The sequence below is a fragment of the Haliotis cracherodii genome, unplaced genomic scaffold (genome assembly GCF_022045235.1).
Source record: "Haliotis cracherodii isolate W230 unplaced genomic scaffold, xgHalCrac1.p SCAF_1, whole genome shotgun sequence".
NCBI classification, from domain to species: Eukaryota; Metazoa; Mollusca; class Gastropoda; order Lepetellida; family Haliotidae; genus Haliotis; species Haliotis cracherodii.
In genome coordinates, this window is record NW_027266264.1 from 39,127,559 (window position 1) to 39,147,495 (window position 19,937).

The 19,937-nt window shown below is 41.7% G+C and overlaps 1 protein-coding gene and 1 pseudogene across 2 annotated transcripts; one reads left to right on the forward strand and one right to left on the reverse strand.

The window, feature by feature from the left end:
* Positions 1-19,937, reverse strand: part of LOC139455669 (uncharacterized) — a 55,345-nt pseudogene that overhangs the window by 2,559 nt on the left and 32,849 nt on the right.
* Positions 1,986-19,543, forward strand: LOC139464426 (acetylserotonin O-methyltransferase-like). 2 transcript variants are annotated; one of them, XM_071245971.1, is made up of 7 exons: positions 1,986-2,027; positions 8,686-8,857; positions 9,104-9,244; positions 9,420-9,713; positions 11,430-11,570; positions 12,039-12,161; positions 18,775-19,543. In XM_071245971.1, the coding sequence occupies exons 1-7, from the start codon at positions 2,019-2,021 to the stop codon at positions 18,996-18,998; spliced, it is 1,104 nt and encodes a 367-aa protein (XP_071102072.1). In that variant the 5' UTR covers positions 1,986-2,018; the 3' UTR covers positions 18,999-19,543. The 2 variants fall into 2 exon arrangements, with proteins under 2 accessions (XP_071102072.1, XP_071102063.1); XM_071245962.1 differs by lacking the exon at positions 1,986-2,027 and adding an exon at positions 5,786-5,988.

Sequence of the window (19,937 nt, forward strand, 5' to 3'; positions counted from 1 at the left end):
ATACAGCGTACAAAGTGCTCAAAAGAGATATGCCACTGTAGCTTTTTGGATCTTTAGTGTCTTTAAAAAACAATGTTACAATTATGCTGGTTTTCCAAACAACTGGACGCCAGGTGCCTTTTAGTTTCTTAATCTATTAATAGAGTCATAAATTTCATCTGCGTATAATAGGTGAATCAAAGATACTGGCGCTCATTTAATTCGTGTTCAAGTCAACATCACCATCAACTTATGTTACAGTCTTGAGCTAAATCTTGAAAATGTAAAAGCCAATCATCTTGTGGAATTTCTTCTGAAGCAACATTCTCAGACAAAAATCAGTTGCTCTAAATGTCCCATGTCAAATTTGAGAACCCACAAAAGTTTCATTTTCCTATGCAAACACCACTCAATTACACTTGTTCAATTATTGTGTTGCAGAGCGTGGACTTGAAGTAGGCATGGGCACCAATTGTGTTCCCCTTCTTGCTGATCTGTTTCTTTGTGCACATGAATAGGAATTTCTGCTCGAATTTCCAAAATCAAAACAAGGGAGTTTGGCAAAGAAGTTTAATTTAGCATCATGTATGTTCATGATCTGATATCTTTCAATAATTGAAAAAGGCCAATTCGTTTCCACCCTCATGGACAGTGTTCGAAATAAGCGGCTGCCCGCAGGCCCGTGACAGTAGGATCTCGTGTTGGGCTCATAGTTCCAAAATTGTATGGGTCTTTATGACCTGCAGTAAATTTACGTGTCGATTTATTTGTCACAATAAGTTGCAGGTCTTTTTTTACATATCCAACCTTTTGAAGTATAATAGAGCGCTCATGCGACAATCAAGGCCTTAGTAAAGACTTTAAAAAGTTTTACGGTAGACATGTGGGGACATTTCCAAATTGTATGCATCAGTGACAAACATTATTATGTCCAATGCAATTTCTTATTCAGACTGACCGCCTCCGTGGTCTAGTGGTAGAGCGTCTGCCCGGGGAGCGAAACGTCGGGGGCTCGATCCCCGGCCACGTCATACCAAAAGTCGTTATAAAATTGTACTTGTTTTTACAATGTCTGGCGTTAAGGGACAAGGACTGGTCGGCTCGGGAACGCGATGTTAAACAAGATTGCACCTCGCCTCCTATTTAGACTCGTTCCATATGTTCACGTGGTTTTTTTCAGATTAACAATTGACTTACCTTTTCATGTGTTGATGACGGGTGTCACCAGTGGAGCAGGATGCGCTCAACACTTGATATCATCACTATTTGATTGTGATTCAAAAACATATGCTTATGATGTGCACGAAAATCCACCACGACATTTGCTTGGTTTATGATAATGACAATGGCATGTGTATCCTAGAGGAATGTGTAGACAGTTTGCTCAATAATTTAGATTGTGTGAAGGTGGTTGTTAATTGAGAAAGTATATAAATGCATGGAATTGTTGTCATCTCTTGTGAGGAATACAAAGTGTATGTATATGGGGAAGATTAGAAATGGATTCATGAATAACCTCACAAAGAGTAACACCTTTTGGTTTACCATTAAGAATTTCTCGGGTGTTCACCTGTTTGTTAAACCCACGATCTAACAACAAGAATGGTATTTATATTTAAAAATTGATATCATATGATATCATCCCTGATATTGATGTATTTACAGTCGATATTTTGGATTCACCAGTTACACATGGCAAAGTTAAAGCTGCTCCACATAATCTTAAATCATCAAAACCAACAGTGTATGATAGGATTATAGCTGATTTCTCTTAACTGCTCTAGTGATGTGGTATAACCTTTTCTTACTGCCTTAGGAAATGACTGTTCAGTGATTGTGTTTTTTCATCATCATGGATGATAGTACCACTGAACAAAACGGGGGAGGGAGGGGGGGGGGGGGGGGGGGGGGTAACATTTTAGATCTAATTGTAGAGGTATTACAGACCTGAGCATTTACAGTTAAATGTATATTTCAGTTTTGAATAATTGATTATGTTTTCAGAATCGCAGTCTGGCTTCCCCGAGGATTATTCTACGATGGATAATGTATGTATCTTTCAGTCTGTTGTTGATCACCTGTTGGTTAAAAAGAATGTTAACGTGTATGTTTGATTTCTCAAAGGCTATTGATTTGGTAAATGGATTTAAATTGTGGGCAGTTTTAGAACATAACGTGGTGTCATTTAAATGGTAGATAGTATTATATCAATTTATGATAGTTTTAAAGTTATGTGTTAAATACGATTATATATATATTTTTTTAAATGTTTTAATTATAAAAAGGAGTACGACAGATCTGTTTTTTAGTCCAATGTTGTGAGATAGAAAGTTCTTGTCACCGTAGTATCCAATTACATCCAGACTTAACTCATCTAGTTTTGCTACCATTTGCAGACAATGTGATTTTTTTCTCTGATACTGATGTATGTCTACAAGGGGGAATATATGTATTACATCATTACCGCAAAGAATACCAGTTACGTGAAACTTATGAATAATACAAAAAATTGATGTTTTTGAAGATGAAGGAATTCTTTTAAGTATTTAGAAAAATATCAAGGTATAGTATTCTAAGAAACATTATCAAGGAATAGACTTTTTATGAGTGCCTCACTGCATTAGAAGGCACAATTTAGTAAATGAAAATGTTGTTATAGTTTTCAAAATTAAGACCCTTATTGTATGCATGATGATTTTCAGAGTATTTGATAGTAAGGTTGTGCCAATATTATTGTATGGTGCCGATATATACATCTTGGTCTCTTAGTCCAAAGACATTATACCACGAGCATTGTATCAAATATATTTCTATAAATAAATTCCGTGTAGTCTCAGCGTGGTTTGGATTTAGCTCGCATCAACTCGAAATTGAAATTGGTAGATTTCCAAATGTTCCAAGACAAGAAAGACTTTGTAATGTGCGCCAATTGGGTTTTGTAGCAGGTGCGATACTTTTCTGTTTGATTATAAGACTTATGATGAGTTACGTGACTAAGAAAATATACGAAAAGATTCCTGCGATACATTTATTCAGTTTATTAACGTCTTTTGATAATGTTGCCCAGAAGAGGACTGTGGCGATGTATGTTTATGTGGCTGTGCAACTTAGGAAATACACATGGTCATGACTAGACATACACGACTAATGTGGCTGCTGGAAATTACTGTACCATTGGCCGATCGTCCTAGTCTATGAGAATTATATCACCAATACTTATAAGATCCTAATCCCCATTGTTAACCCTCATATCCATTGTATTGCACATTTACTGTCAGCTACATGCTGCACTGTTGGCATATATATTTAGCTTGTTTTCAAAGCTCGAGATCGTGACAACGCGAGAATGTCCCTTACGGCATTCCATAGGCATTTGCCATATGGAGTAGGTTAACATGCTTAATGATCTTTTGTCGCATTTAGTGCAGTTGTCCTTGCTACACGATAAAGGCTTTATTTCATGTATATTAACAGTTTCGCTAATTCTTATCAACTTCGCTACAGTTCGGTTTCATGTTGATAAAGGATAAGCGACTGTCTGTCAAACGCGTTTTAGACGTGCTGTGATGGGTGCTGGTCTGTAACGTGTTATATGGACAGGTACTGGTCTTTAACGTGTTAAATATGGCAGGTGCTTGTTTATTGCGTGCCATATAAGGCAGGTGTTGGTCTATGAAGTGCCGTGTGAACAGGTGCTTGTCTGTAACATGTCAGGGCCTCTCCATTTACACGTTACAGATCAGCACCTGTCCATATATGCATATCATAGACCAGCGTATGTTCATAGCGTGTTCATATATACACACTACAGACCAGCAGTTGTGTATGTGTGTCCATATGAGAAGTTATAGACCAGCAGCTGGCCTATATGACATGTTACAGACCAGCACTTGATTTGCCTCTTTGGTGACCGGTATACATCCATATGTTGAAGTTACTCTACTGTCCTACTGCAGTATGTCATAGGTACTCCATTTCATTAAGATTATTTTCTAATCGAATTTGATGGTAAACAATTGTTAAAATACAACCCATGCAATGAGTATCACAGTATACACCTCCGCTGTAGGCGACAAGTGCCATATGTCTAAATCCATTAGTTAGCATGCGATTGAATCCCATGAAGGACGTGTATCTATCGAGGTAAGTATATACTTATGATAAAACAGTTATGCCCTTTTCTGTATTTCCGTTTATTAAAATCGTATGCATACATTTGTCTTACGAAACCATTTATGTACGTTTAAACGGAATTCGATTATCTGCTGCCCTTTTTTGTCCCTTTTCCGTGACAGCAGTTACTTGACGTCCCTGACATCTTCTTCCCGAACTTTCTGTTGCTTCATGTGCGAGCAGCGTGGCGACATTGTCGAATACTATGCAATTCGCTGTGCAGGGTCTCAAAGGCGTGCCAGAAAGCTTTGATCGTAGTTTCGAATACCAGATTCGACCTGATTATGTTTCTGGGTTTGCCAAAACTATACCCGTTATTTGGGTTTTACCAACGTGGTAAACGTCTACGAACTGCATCACTTCGGGCTTTACTCTAACATGACCTGACAGTCAGTGATATAACTGAACGAAAACGGAAAGGAAGTCACAGGAAAAAAGTCAAAACTATTTTGAATGGAAGAGTTTATTGCAGACTCCAGAAACTAAACTACAATGTCTATTCATTTGCTGAAAAATGTAAGTTATATATATTTGGAGACCATTTTTCCGTTGACTTTGTTTCTGTGGTCTTTTGCCCTCTGAATCTCTTTTCTAGATGCAACTGAACTATTGTTCAAACACGTTAAACCACACTGACATATCCTTTGATCCTACGACCCCCATCTGGGGGTTGGAGTTTATTAGTGCATATCTGTATAGTTATAAGAATTGATTACTGCCTATCTGTATGGTTATAAGAGTTGATTAGTACATATATGTATAGTTATAAGAATTGATTAATGCTATGCTGGCATACACGGGCAAATTAATGCATTCCTGTGTAAAATTGGAATAATGCTATACATGTAAAGTTATAAACGTTGATTAAAGATACAACTGTATATGAGAGCTGATTGAGGCTTTACCTGCATAAACGACATTATTAATGTATTGTATATAGGAGATTATCAGTGCTATACATGTATCTATTCTCTGTTTAATGATAATGTTGTACCCAATGTTGTACCCACTCTGTACCTGTATATGCGAACTGATTACTGGTATAGGTTATTAATACGAGCTTCGCAAATTTATTATCTTGTTTATGTATTAAAAACACATTGCTCGAGTTCAGTTCATAATACAGTTCTGCAAAAGTTGACGAATCGCTTACTTAACTTACCCTTGGAAGATTGCTTATATAATAACATCTATATATCTGCATAACGTCTTATAATCCTTCTTCCATTTATATCTAATATATATTACACGCTGTTATAATGTGGTCTATGTATAATCTTCTAATATTTTTACTTAGGATGTTTTACCTAGACGTTTTCAACTTTTCAGAACTATTACCGGTGAGAAGTTCACATTTAACACAAGCTAATGTTTTAATAATATTTCATTTTCGCAATGCACGATGTCAGCAGGCGGTCCAGCTGTACCCCCACTCGACACATCGCACTCAAGCGCTCACTTTAGCAAATTTGAAATAATGTCAGTCAACTGCTTGACATGATTGAATCACCTATAACACAGCTACAAGCAAAACGGGTTCAGTGTATACCTCGAAAACATCAGCCAATGGTAACGATCAAGGTTAACCGCGATTGGCTGGTAACAGGGTTATCGGGTAGGGTTACAACTGTGACGCTCGGCCGGGCATATAAAGCGCGTTCGATCAGCTGTTGATCAGCTGCTGCGAGAAGCCGGCCGGTGAAATCAAATCCCAAGAACGCTAGTGGCAATCGTGTAGGCACTAATATGGGAGATTTTGACATCGACAACAACTTAGGATCCGATCCAGCATCTGACATCATTCAAGATATCATATCAGGGGCAAGACGACTCAAGGTAGGCTTCTGTCACCAACTGTTGTCGCTGATATATACAACTTCAGATCACATGTTAGCAATATATAATCTTTCCTGATTTTATTAACTTTTTTTACTTTCACAAACATACTTACGAATTATGGATTTTTTTCTGATTAACGCTGAATTTGTAGAATCACTTTATCTGATTGAAAATATTGAATGACATTCGTGACAAAAGCACCTGGGTCAAAATCGTTTGACATTTAGAAGAGAATGTCGCACTTGTCGCTTAGCTCAGTGTTCAGTGTGTCTTGGCCCAATGTTCAGTGTGTTTTGGGGTCAATGTTCAGTGTGTCTTGGCTCAATGTTCAGTGTCACTTAGATCAATGTTCAGTGACTCAGTGCTCAGTGTGTCTCTTGGCGCAATGTTCTGTGTGTTTCTTGGTTAAATGTTCAGTGTTTCCTGACTCAATGCTCAGTGTGTCCCTTGGCGCAATATCTAATGTGTTTCTTGGTTCAATATTCAGTGTTTCTTGTCTCAATGTTCAGTATATCTCCTGTCTCAATAACCAGTGTTTCTCTGTCTCAATGTTCAGTATGTCCCATGTCTCAATAACCAGTGTCTCTCTGTCTCAATGTTCAGTATGTCCCATGTCTCAATAACCAGTGTTTCTCTGTCTCAATGTTCAGTATGTCCCATGTCTCAATAACCAGTGTCTCTCTGTCTCAATGTTCAGTATGTCCCATGTCTCAATAACCAGTGTCTCTCTGTCTCAATGTTCAGTATGTCCCATGTCTCAATAACCAGTGTCTCTCTGTCTCAATGTTCAGTATGTCCCATGTCTCAATAACCAGTGTCTCTCTGTCTCAATGTTCAGTATGTCTCATGTCTCAATAACCAGTGTCTCTCTGTCTCAATGTTCAGTATGTCCCACGTGTCAATAACCAGTGTCTCTCTGTCTCAATGTTCAGTATGTCCCATGTCTCAATAACCAGTGTCTCTCTGTGTCAATGTTCAGTATGTCCCACGTCTCAATAACCAGTGTCTCTCTGTCTCAATGTTCAGTATGTCCCATGTCTCAATAACCAGTGTCTCTGTCTCAATGGTCAGTATGTCTCATGTCTCAATAGCCAGTGTCTCTCTGTCTCAATGTTCAGTATGTCCCATGTCTCAATAACCAGTGTCTCTCTGTCTCAATGTTCACTAGGTCTCTTGTCTCAATAACCAGTGTCTCTCTGTCTCAATGTTCAGTATGTCCCATGTCTCAATAACTAGTGTCTATCTGTCTCAATGTTCAGTAAATCTTTTGAAAGATTTTGTTCAATGTTCAGTATGTCTCTTGTCTCAATGTGCAGTGTGTTCCTTGTCTCAAGGTTCAGTGTGACTCTTGGCTGAATGTTCAGCATATATCTTGTCTCAATGTTTAGAATGTGTTTTCTGTCAATGTTCAGGGTGTATCTTGTCTCAATGTTCAGGGTGTCTCTGGTCTCAATGTTCGGTGTTTCTTGCCCCATTGTTCAATATGTCTCTTACCTCTATGTTCAGTGTGTCCCTTGTCTCAATGTTCAGTGTGTCTCGTGTCTCAATGTGCAGTGTGTTTCATTGTTAAATGTACAGTGCTTCTCGACTCAATGTTTAGTGTGTCTCTTGTCTCAATGTTCAGTGTGTCTCGTGTCTCAATGTGCAGTGTGTTTCTTTGTTACATGTACAGTGCTTCTCGACTCAATGTTTAGTGTGTCTCTTGTCTCAATGTTCTGTGTGTTTCGTGTCTCAATGTTCAGTGTGTTTCGTGTTTGATCGTCTTGTGTCTCTTGTCTCAACGTTCAGTGTCTATTGCCTTTTGTTTCAATGTTCAGGGTGTCTCTTGTCTCAATGTTCAGTTAACTCTCGGTTTAATGTTCAGTATATCTCTTGTCTCAATGTTCGGTGTCTCTTTTCTCAACGTTCAATGTGCCCCTTGTCTGAATGTTCATGGTGTCTTTTGGCTGAATGTTCAGTGCAGCTCTTAGCTGATGGTGAGATTAAACATGCCGTGTCCATAGTATATTCAAGCAAGCAAATGATTCAGAAGTGCACTTGATGATGTTTCTCGGGTCATTGAGTGTAGATTAAATATTCACGGTTGATTGCTTGTAATGACAATACAATATGAATATGTAATAGATATTCCTTCAAAACTTGAACATTGCACGCTCTGAGCTTAGAGATTATTTACTATATATGTGCACTGTAATCCAAAAATATATATGTAAGTGCATGTGCATTGTTTCTATTTTGTTCAAATAGCTTTAGATAATTTAGGCACAGACGTACAGAAATAGGTCCACACATTGGCCAAGTTAAATACATTTAGCAGTAATGGATACCGGTTTTGGTAGATATCAGATGACCAGTACCCAGAAAGAAACTTCCTCTGAAGCTGTGATAATATCGCACGTGGCCATGTAACCCGACTGTTTTGAGGGTGTACATTGTCTGTTGAAGCAACATATTTCCAATACCGATATTAACGGATTATATGTCAAGAATAGCAACGCGAAATAGCTGAGAAACAAAATTCCGTCGCATAACGTGTCTCTCAATATGATGTATTGCCATAAACCATCTTGAAATCGACAGAATATAATGACATTTCTTATGAATCGTATTCATGAGACGCCAGTAGATCAATCACTGTTGAAATAGCATGTGACAAGGTACACGCTTGATGGTGCACCACTTATGCCATTTCAGATTGTATGCGAGACCCTGGAGGCGGGTTTGTTTGATGAGATCGAGACATTCAGAGGCCCTGTCTCCAGTGCAGATGTCGCCACAAAGTGTCATTTTAGCCTTGACGTCACTGAGAGACTTTTTAACACTCTGGTGTGCCTGAAGCTGCTGGAGAAGATTACATCTACGGACGGTAGGCTTTCGGTGTGAACTTAGCTGTTGTAACACTCGCTGTTTTGATCTCACCTGATGTAACACTGAATCTGTTGATCTTAACTCGAGGTAACACTGATTTACTGATGTATGACTGATTTCGCTATATTTAACCTAATGTACGACTAATTTGGGTAACCTTCACAAGATGAAACAATTATTCTGTTTATATTTACATGATGTTAAACTGATTCAGGTTATTGACTCAGTTCTATTAAATTTGCAGGTGATGTCGGGTATAAGAACTCTACGGCGACAACGAGGTACCTGCTGTGTTCCAAGCGGCCTAGCATGATCGCCTGTTGTCTGAGCGAAGCCGCTATGGTCCTACCGGCGCTAGATAATCTGGCTGCTGTCCTCAAAGGAGGTACTTTGTAATCAGAGTAAACAGTGTCTCCTTCATTTCTATGATACAACTAAACACCTAGTTAACTTGACATGACAGAACACTGCTGACATGTATAATTATTTGAAAGACGGGCCGTCTTTGGGATAACAAACACAAAGAATTAATGCTACAACATGTATGTTTTCTAAATCAGGGACATCCGAGACTATTGCCCAGCAGATGGTGAAAGGGGAACAGAATAACAACACGAAAGGGAGCGACAATGCCAACGCCAACCCGCCCAACACAGTGAACACCAACCCGCCCAACACAGCGAACACCAACCCGCCCAACACAGCGAACGCCAACCCGCCAAGCACCATGATCACCAACAACGACAAACAAATGATGTTCATGTTAGCAATGGAGGGCATGGCGGCCACTTGTGCTCCCGCCATTGCACGAGCATTTGACCTGAGTGGAAATAAAACAGCAGCAGACCTTGGTGGTAGGATCAGTAGTGCTCTGTTCTAATCAGTCACAACGAGCTCAGGGCCCCGTTCCTACTATTTTGCATTATCACATTTAAAAGGCATACACACATGACACGTATGACTTATTTTAGGTGTGTGTTTTTCTCAAATATACAATTTATCAGATGAGCCATAGTTTCCATGTTTCTGGCGTGATTGCATTGGAGCTCTTAGTGGAATGTTAAATATAGGGTCTGACTTCCTTTAGAATCACAAAGACAGCTGCTCTTGGCATTCTGTACCTAGCTATGAGATCGTGTCTGGTTGCAAAGTGCGATTCCGAAATATTCTTTCTCTTTTGATCGGTATCTTTTCAAAAGTGACGAATGCCGCCATTTTCACGAGAAATCTTGCGACTAAGGATGGATCATACTAACCTTAAGTTTTGATCTTTATTAAGAGCCGAAGGGGGCTTTGTGAAAGAGGTTGGCGCCTCCAGTGTAGCGCTAAAGGCGAAGTTACGGTCATCTTAGCCTTTCGGGGGCAAGGGGGCCCTGGTTAGGAGAAACGTACTCTGTTCCGGACTGTAGCAACGTACTCTGTTCCGAACTGTAGCAAAGTACTCTGTCCCGAACTGTAGTAACGTACTCTGTTCCGGAATGTAGCAAAGTACTCTGTTCCGAAATGTAGCAAAGTACTCTGTTCTGGTCAGTAGCAACGTATTCTGTTCCGAACTGCAGCAACGTACTCTGTTCCGAACTGTAGCAAAGTACTCTGTTCTGAACTGTAGCAAAGTACTCTGTTCTGAACTGTAGCAACGTACTCTGTTCCGAACTGTAGTAACGTACTCTGTTCTGGTCACTAGCAACGTATTCTGTTCCGAACTGTAACAACGTGCTCTGTTCCGATCTGTAGTAGCGTACTCTCTTCTGGTCAGTAGCAACGTACTCTGTTCCGATTTGTAGCAGCGTACCCTGTTCTGAACTGTAGCAACGTACTCTTTTCCGATTTGTAGCAACGTACTCTGTTCTAGTCAATAGCAACGTACTCTGTTCCGATCTGTAGCAGCGTACTCTGTTCTAGTCAGTAGCAACGTACTCTGTCCCGAACTGTAGTAACGTACTCTGTTCCGAAATGTAGCAAAGTACTCTGTCCCGAACTGTAGTAACGTACTCTGTTCCGAAATGTAGCAAAGTACTCTGTACTGGTCAGTAGCAACGTATTCTGTTCCGAACTGCAGCAACGTACCATGTTCCGAACTGCAGCAACGTACTTTCTTCCGAACTGTAGTAACGTACTCTGTTCTGAACTGTAGCAAAGTACTCTGTTCTGAACTGTAGCAAAGTACTCTGTGCTGAACTGTAGCAATTTACTCTGTTCCGATCTGTAGCAGCGTACTCTGTTCTAGTCAGTAGCAACGTACTCTGTTCCGAACTGTAGCAAAGTACTCTGTCCCGAACTGTAGTAACGTACTCTGTTCCGAAATGTAGCAAAGTACTCTGTTCAGAACTGTAGCAAAGTACTCTGTCCCGAACTGTAGTAACGTACTCTGTTCCGAACTGTAGCAAAGTACTCTGTTCCGAACTGTAGCAACGTACTCTGTTCTGGTCACTAGAAAAGTACTCTGTTCCGAACTGTAGCAAAGTACTCTGTTCTGGTCACTAGAAGCGTACTCTGTTCCGAACTCTAGCAACGTACATCAGTAGCCTATTTCTAAACTGTTAAGTTGATTTAATTTGAACCTGTTGCAGGAGCGTCAGGGTGCATCGCTTTCGAGCTCTCGCGGACCTACCCAAACATGTGTCTCACAGTGTTCGAATTGCCGCATGTGGCCAAGCTAGCCAAGAAGCTTCAGCCTGAGGACACTAGGAACAAAGTACAGATAGTGGGAGGTAGGTTCAAGCACCCCATCACTACAAGTGACTTGTGTCTTGCTACAGGACATGGAAGTATTCCGGGTGTTTGATTTTGTCACTCTTGATGAACAATATGGTGCAGCAGTTTAAGTTTGTCCATTCTACGAGCGTTTGAGGAGTGAGTAAGTGAGCATGGTTTTACGCCACTTTTATCAAAAGTCCAGCAATATCAGGGCGCGGAACACCAGAAATTGGCATCACACATTTTCCCCATTTGGGAAATCTAACCCGGGTCTTCCGTGTGACAGCCTTCCCTAGTGTTCTATACATATTCAATTCATGCCTATTCCACCGTTGTGGATATACCTCATGTAATAATTTACAAAACACAATTCCTTCTTTTTGAAGCTCAGAACTACTTCAATCAAATAATCAAACCTCAGTCGTTTTAGTCGGATATTAAGATAAAATGCAAACAAATCAAAGCGACATTTCTTTCCGCAGGTGATTTCTTCAAGGACAGTCTTCCCCCGGCAGATCTCTATATCATAGCTCACGTAATTCACAACTGGGATATTGAGAAGACTGACATCCTTCTTTCCAAGGTGTACCGGGGTCTTCCGCCAGGTGGGTATACTGCCCAGGGTGCAGGTGTCCATATATACTGCCCAGGGTGCAGGTGTCCCTGTACACTGCAAAGGGTGTAGGTGTCTCTGTATACTGCCTAGGGTGTAGGTGTCCCTGTTTACTGCCTAGGATGTACAGTAGGTGTCCCTGTATACTGCCTAGGGTGTAGGTGTCCCTATATACTGCCTAGGGTGTAGGTGTCCCTATATACTGCCTAGGGTGTAGGTGTCCCTGTATACTGCCTAGGGTGTAGGTGTCCCTGTATACTGCCTATGGTGTGGGTGTCCCTGATACTGGCTAGGGTGCAGGTGTCCATGTATACTGCCTTGGGTGTGGGTGTCCCTGTAGAGTGCCAATGGTGCAGGTGTCCCTCTATAATGCCTATGGTGCAGGTGTCCCTGTATACTGCCAAGGGTGCAGGTGTCCATGTATACTGCCTTGGGTGTGGGTGTCCCTGTAGAGTGCCTATGGTGCAGGTGTCCCTATATACTGCCTATTGTGTGAGTGTCCCTGTATAGTGCCTATGGTGTAGGTGTCCTTATCTACTGCCTATGATGTGGGTGTCCCTGTATACTGCCTAGGGTATAGGTGTCCCTGTAGAGTGCCTATGGTGCAGGTGTCCCTATATACTGCCTATGATGTGGGTGTCCCTGTATACTGCCTAGGGTGCAGGTGTCCCTATATACTGCCAATGGGTATGGGTGTCCCTGTATAGTGCCTATGGTGAAGGTGTCCCTGTATACTGCCTAGGGTACAGGTGTCCCTGTATAATGCCAAGGGTGCAGGTGTCCCTAAATACTGCCCATTGTGTGTCCCTGTATAGTGCCTATGGTGTAGGTGTCCTTATATACTGCCTATGCTGTGGGTGTCCCTGTATACTGCCTAGGGTGCAGGTGTCCTTATATACTGCCAATGAGTATGGGTGTCCCTGTATAGTGCCTATGGTGTAGGTGTCCCTGTACACTGCAAAGGGTGTAGGTGTCTCTGTATACTGCCTAGGGTGCAGGTGTCCATATATACTGCCAATGGGTATGGGTGTCCCTGTATGCTGCCTATGGTGTAGGTGTCCCTGTACACTGCAAAGGGTGTAGGTGTCTCTGTATACTGCCTAGGGTGTAGGTGTCCCTGTTTACTGCCTAGGTTGTACAGTAGGTGTCCCTGTATACTGCCTAGGATGTACAGTAGGTGTCCCTGTTTACTGCTTAGGATGTACAGTAGGTGTCCCTGTATACTGCCTAGGATGTACAGTAGGTGTCCCTGTATACTGCCTAGGGTGAAGGTGTCCCTGTATAATGCCAAGGGTGCAGGTGTCCCTATATACTGCCTATTGTGTGGGTGTCCCTGTATAGTGCCTATGGTGTGGGTGTCCCTGTTTTCTGCTTAAGGTGTATGTGTCTCTGTATAGTGCCTACGGTGTAGGTTTCCCTGTATACTGCCTAGGATGTGGGTTTCCCTATATACTGCATATGGTGTACTTGTCCCTTATAGTGCCTAGGGTGTAAGTTTCCCTGTATACTGCCTAGGATGTGGGTGTCCCTGTATACTGCCTATGGCGTAGGTGTCTCTGTATAGTGCCTAGGGTGTAGGTGTCCCTGTATACCGCCTAGGGTGTAGGTATCCCTGTATAGTGCCAAGGGTGTAGGTGTCTCTGTATAGTGCCTAGGGTGTGGGTGTCCCTGTATACTGCCTAGGGTGTGGGTGTCCCTATATACTGCCTATGGTGTGGGTGTCCCTATATACTGCCTAGGGTGTAGGTGTCCCTGTATACTGCCTAGGGTGTAGGTGTCCTTGTATACTGCATAGGGTGCAGCTGTCCCTGTATACTGCCTATGGAGTAGGTGTCCCTGTATACTGCCTATGGTGTGGGTGTCCCAGTATACTGCCTATGATGTGCATGTAGGTGTCCCTGTATACTGCCGAGGGTGCAGGTGTCCCTATATACTGCCTTTGCTGTGGGTGTCCCTGTATGCTGCCTATGGTGTAGGTGTCCCTGTATAGTGCCTAGAGTGCAGGTGTCCATATATACTGCCAATGGGTATGGGTGTCCCCGTATAGTGCCTATGGTGAAGGTGTCCCTGCATACTGCCAATGGTGTAGGTGTCCCTGTGTACTTCCTAGGGTGCAGCTGTCCCTGTATAGTGCCTAGAGTGCAGGTGTCCATATATACTGCCAATGGGTATGGGTGTCCCTGTATAGTGCCTATGGTGAAGGTGTCCCTGTATAGTGCCTATGGTGAAGGTGTCCCTGTATAGTGCCTATGGTGTAGTTGTCCCTTCATACTGCCTATGGTGTGGGTGTCCCTGTATAGTGCCTAAAGTGCAGGTGTCCATATATACTGCCAATGGGTATGGGTGTCCCTGTATAGTGCCTATGGTGAAGGTGTCCCTGTACACTGCAAAGGGTGTAGGTGTCTCTGTATACTGCCTAGGGTGTAGGTGTCCCTGTATACTTCCTAAGGTGTACAGTAGGTGTCCCTGTATACTGCCTATGGCGTAGGTGTTCCTGTATAGTGCCTATGGTGTAGGTGTCTCTGTATAGTGCCTAGGGTGTAAGTATCCCTGTATAGTCCCTATGGGCTAGGTGTCCCTGTATACTGCCTAGGGTGTAGGTGTCCTTGTATGCTGCCTATGGTCTAGGTGTCCCTGTATTCTGTCTAGGGTGTAGGTGTCCCTATATACTGCCTAGGGGGTAGGTGTCCCTGTATTCTGTCTAGGGTGTAGGTGTCCCTATATACTGCCTAGGGGGTAGGTGTCCCTGTATAGTGCCTAGGGTGTAGGTGTCCTTGTATGCTGCCTATGGTCTAGGTGTCCCTGTATTCTGTCTAGGGTGTAGGTGTCCCTATATACTGCCTAGGGGGTAGGTGTCCCTGTATAGTGCCTAGGGTGTAGTTGTCTCTGTATACTGCCCATGTTGTGGGTGTCCCTGTATACTGTCCATGTTGTGTGTGTCACCTGCATACTGTCCATGTTGTGTGTGTCACCTGTATACTGTCCATGTTGTGTGTGTCACCTGTATACTGTCCATGTTGTGTGTGTCACCTGTATACTGTCCATGTTGTGTGTGTCACCTGTATACTGTCCATGTTGTGTGTGTCACCTGCATACCGTCCATGTTGTGTGTGTCACCTTTATACTGTCCATGTTGTGTGTGTCACCTGTATACTGTCCATGTTGTGTGTGTCACCTTTATACTGTCCATGTTGTGTGTGTCACCTGTATACTGTCCATGTTGTTGGTGCCCCTGTATACTGTCCATGTTGTTGGTGCCCCTGTATACTGTCCATGTTGTTGGTGCCCCTGTATACTGTCCATGTTGTGTGTGTCACCTGTATACTGCCCATGTTGTGGGTGTCCCTGTATACTGTCCATGTTGTGTGTGTCACCTGTATACTGTCCATGTTGTGTCTGTCACCTGTAAACTGTCCATGTTGTGTGTGTCACCTGTATACTGTCCATGTTGTGTGTGTCACCTGCATACCGTCCATGTTGTGTGTGTCACCTGTATACCGTTCATTTTGTTGGTGCCCCTGTATACTGTCCATGTTGTTGGTGCCCCTGTATACTGTCCATGTTGTGTGTGTCACCTGTATACCGTTCATTTTGTTGGTGCCCCTGTATTCTGTCCATGTTGTGTGTGTCACCTGTAAACTGTCCATGTTGTGTGTGTCACCTGTATACTGTCCATGTTGTTGGTGACCCTGTATACTGTCCATGTTGTTGGTGACCCTGTATACTGCCCATGTTATGTGTGTCACCTTTATACTGTCCATGTTGTGTGTGTCACAGGTATGATATTGGCCATGTTGTAAGTGTCACATGTATTATACTGTCCATGTTGTTTGTTTCACATGTATACTGTGCATGTTGTATGTGTCACCTGTATTATATTGTCCATGTTGTAAATGTCACATGTATTATATTGTCCATATTGTTTGTTTCACATAAATACTGTCCATGTTGTATGTATCAGCTGTATTTTATTGTCCATATTGTATGTATCAGCTGTATTTTATTGTCCATGTTGTATGTGTCTCCTGTATCATATTGTCCATGTTGTATGTATCAGCTGTATTTTATTGTCCATGTTGTATGTATCAGCTGTATTTTATTGTCCATGTTGTATGTGTCTCCTGTATCATATTGTCCATGTTGTAAGTGTCACCTGTATTATACTGTCCATGTTGTATGTGTCACCTGTATTTATACCTTCCATGTTATATGTGGCACCATCATACTGCCCATGTTGTATGTGTCACCTGTATTATACCTTCCATGTGGTATGTGCAACATGTATACCGTCCATGTTGTATGTGTCACCTGTATTTATACCTTCAATGTGGTTTGTGTCACATGTATACCGTCCATGTTGTATGTGTCACCTGTATACTGTCCATGTTGTATGTGTCACCTGTATTATACCGTCCATGTTGCATGTGTCACCTGTATTATACCTTCCATGTGGTATGTGTCACCTGTATTATACCTTCCATGTGGTATGTGCCACACGTATACCGTCCATGTTGTATGTGTCACCTGTATTATACCTTCCATGTTGTATGTGTCACCTGTATTTGTACCGTCCATGTTGCATGTGTCACCTGTATTATACCTTCCATTTGGTATGTGTCACCTGTATTATACCTTCCATGTGGTATGTGCCACATGTATACCGTCCATGTTGTATGTGTCACCTGTATTATACCTTCCATGTTGTATGTGTCACCTGTATTTATACCTTCCATGTGGTATGTGTCACCTGTATTATACCTTCCATGTGGTATGTGTCAGCTGTATTATACCTTCCATGTGGTATGTGCCACATGTATACCGTCCATGTTGTATGTGTCACCTGTATACTGTCCATGTTGTATGTGTCACCTGTATTATACCATCCATGTTGTATGTGTCACATGTATACTGTCCATGTTGTATGTGTCACCTGTATTATACCTTCCATGTTGCATGTGTCACCTGTATTATACCTTCCATGTGGTATGTGTCACCTGTATACCGTCCATGTTGTATGTGTCACCTGTATTATACCTTCCATGTTGCATGTGTCACCTGTATTATACCTTCCATGTGGTATGTGTCACCTGTATTATACCTTCCATGTGGTATGTGCCACATGTATACCGTCCATGTTGTATGTGTCACCTGTATTATACCTTCCATGTTGTATGTGTCACCTGTATTTATACCGTCCATGTTGCATGTGTCACCTGTATTATACCTTCCATGTGGTATGTGTCACCTGTATTATACCTTCCATGTGGTATGTGCCACATGTATACCGTCCATGTTGTATGTGTCACCTGTATTATACCTTCCATGTTTAATGTGTCACCTGTATTTATACCTTCCATGTGGTATGTGTCACCTGTATTATACCTTCCATGTGGTATGTGTCACCTGTATTATACCTTCCATGTGGTATGTGCCACATGTATACCGTCCATGTTGTATGTGTCACCTGTATACTGTCCATGTTGTATGTGTCACCTGTATTATACTGTCCATGTTGTATGTGTCACATGTATACTGTCCATGTTGTATGTGTCACCTGTATTATACCTTCCATGTTGCATGTGTCACCTGTATTATACCTTCCATGTGGTATGTGTCACCTGTATACCGTCCATGTTGTATGTGTCACCTGTATTATACCTTCCATGTTGCATGTGTCACCTGTATTATACCTTCCATGTGGTATGTGTCACCTGTATACCTTCCATGTTGTATGTGTCACCTGTATTATACCTTCCATGTTGCATGTGTCACCTGTATTATACCTTCCATGTGGTATGTGTCACCTGTATACCGTCCATGTTGTATGTGTCACCTGTATTATACCTTCCATGTTGCATGGGTCACCTGTATTATACCTTCCATGTGGTATGTGTCACCTGTATTATACCTTCCATGTGGTATGTGCCACATGTATACCGTCCATGTTGTATATGTCACCTGTATACTGTCCATGTTGTATGTGTCACCTGTATTATACCGTCCATGTTGTATGTGTCACATGTATACTGTCCATGTTGTATGTGTCACCTGTATTATACCTTCCATGTGGTATGTGCCACATGTATACCGTCCATTTTGTATGTGTCACCTGTATTATACCTTCCATGTTGTATGTGTCACCTGTATTATACCTTCCATGTGGTATGTGTCACCTGTATTATACCTTCCATGTGGTATGTGTCACATGTATACCGTCCATGTTGTATGTGTCACCTGTATACTGTCCATGTAGTATGTGTCACATGTATACTGCCCATGTAGTATGTGTCACCTGTATTATACCTTCCATTTTGTATGTGTCAGCTGTATTATACCTTCCATGTTGTTGGTGCCCCTGTATACTCCGCATGGTGTATGTGTCCTATGTATACTGTCCATGTTTTAAGTGTCACATGTATTATATTGTCCATGTTGCATTTGTCACCTGTATTATACTGCCCATGTTGCTAGTGTCACATGTACACAGCTATGATGCAGCAACTGACCATATACACTGGAACTCCTGGAGGAGAAGTTAAAGTGTCTCTTTTGCATACTAAATTTAGGAATAACTTTCCTCGCATAACGTGTTACTTCTATTATAGGGGGAAGCTTACTCCTGCTGGAAAAGACGCTGAACGAGGATAAAGATGGACCATGGCCGTGTATCAGCATGGATGTAGTCATGGCAATGATCTCAAAGGGACGGGAGAGAACTCCGTCAGAATATCAGAAGTTGCTCAAGAAGCACGGATTTTCAAATACTCAGTTTAAGTCAATAGAAGGGTGCAATTACTATGATGCTATTCTCGCAAAGAAACCATTTTAGGTATGCAGTAGAGCATGTGATTCGATTGATTACTTCCATACTCAAACCACTGAGTGGTGACATGAAGACCGAAGGTGCAGCAGATGTTCTTAGTGATGTTCACTTGCCATTTGATGATCAGTTGTCGAAAGCAATGTCATGAAACATTAAAAATTGTATTTATTGCCTTGCAGCGTTTAATTGGTTAATATGTTTCCTCTTCGTCGCTTATTGCCTACCATCCACTGAGGCACACAATAGAAGCCTGGACACCCTGCTTTCGGGACGAGCACTGTGACAAACGTACAGATGTGTACAAAGGACATAGTACCGGTCAGTTGAAAGGGGTCCACTGGTAAATCTGTCCCTCTGTTACTTAATTTATAGAAATGGTGTCTTTTCATTTTCTGTTCAAGTCTAACCTCATGACAAGAACAAACTTTTGGGCGACTGGGGGCAACCTTTTTTTGGTGGGCATACATAATGAAGTTTTTATCAGATCTGTACCATATTTACAACCCGTCATATCGTCATGTATTTTATACTTTTATATCACATTTTGTAACCTGTTGTAAGAAATAAAGTGTTATGTATGTAAGCAAATGTTGTTTTCTTTATGAAGTCAGTGTGCGCACACATGATTTTGCCCAAGATGTTATATTATGAGGAACATACCAACATATATTCAACACCAAATGTTCCGGTGACACTAATATTTTAGTGTATTTTTCAAACAAGTAAAGTTTGATTTTCAAGATTGTAGTCACAACATTATCTGTGATAACGGTAGACCAGTGTATGTAACATAATCTGTGATGATGATAGATTAATCTATGTAACATTATCTGTAATGACGGTAGACTAGTGTATGTAACTAACATTATCTGTGATGATGGTGGACTAGTGTATGTAACATTATCTGTGATGCCGGTAGACAAGTGTATGTAACATTATCTGTGA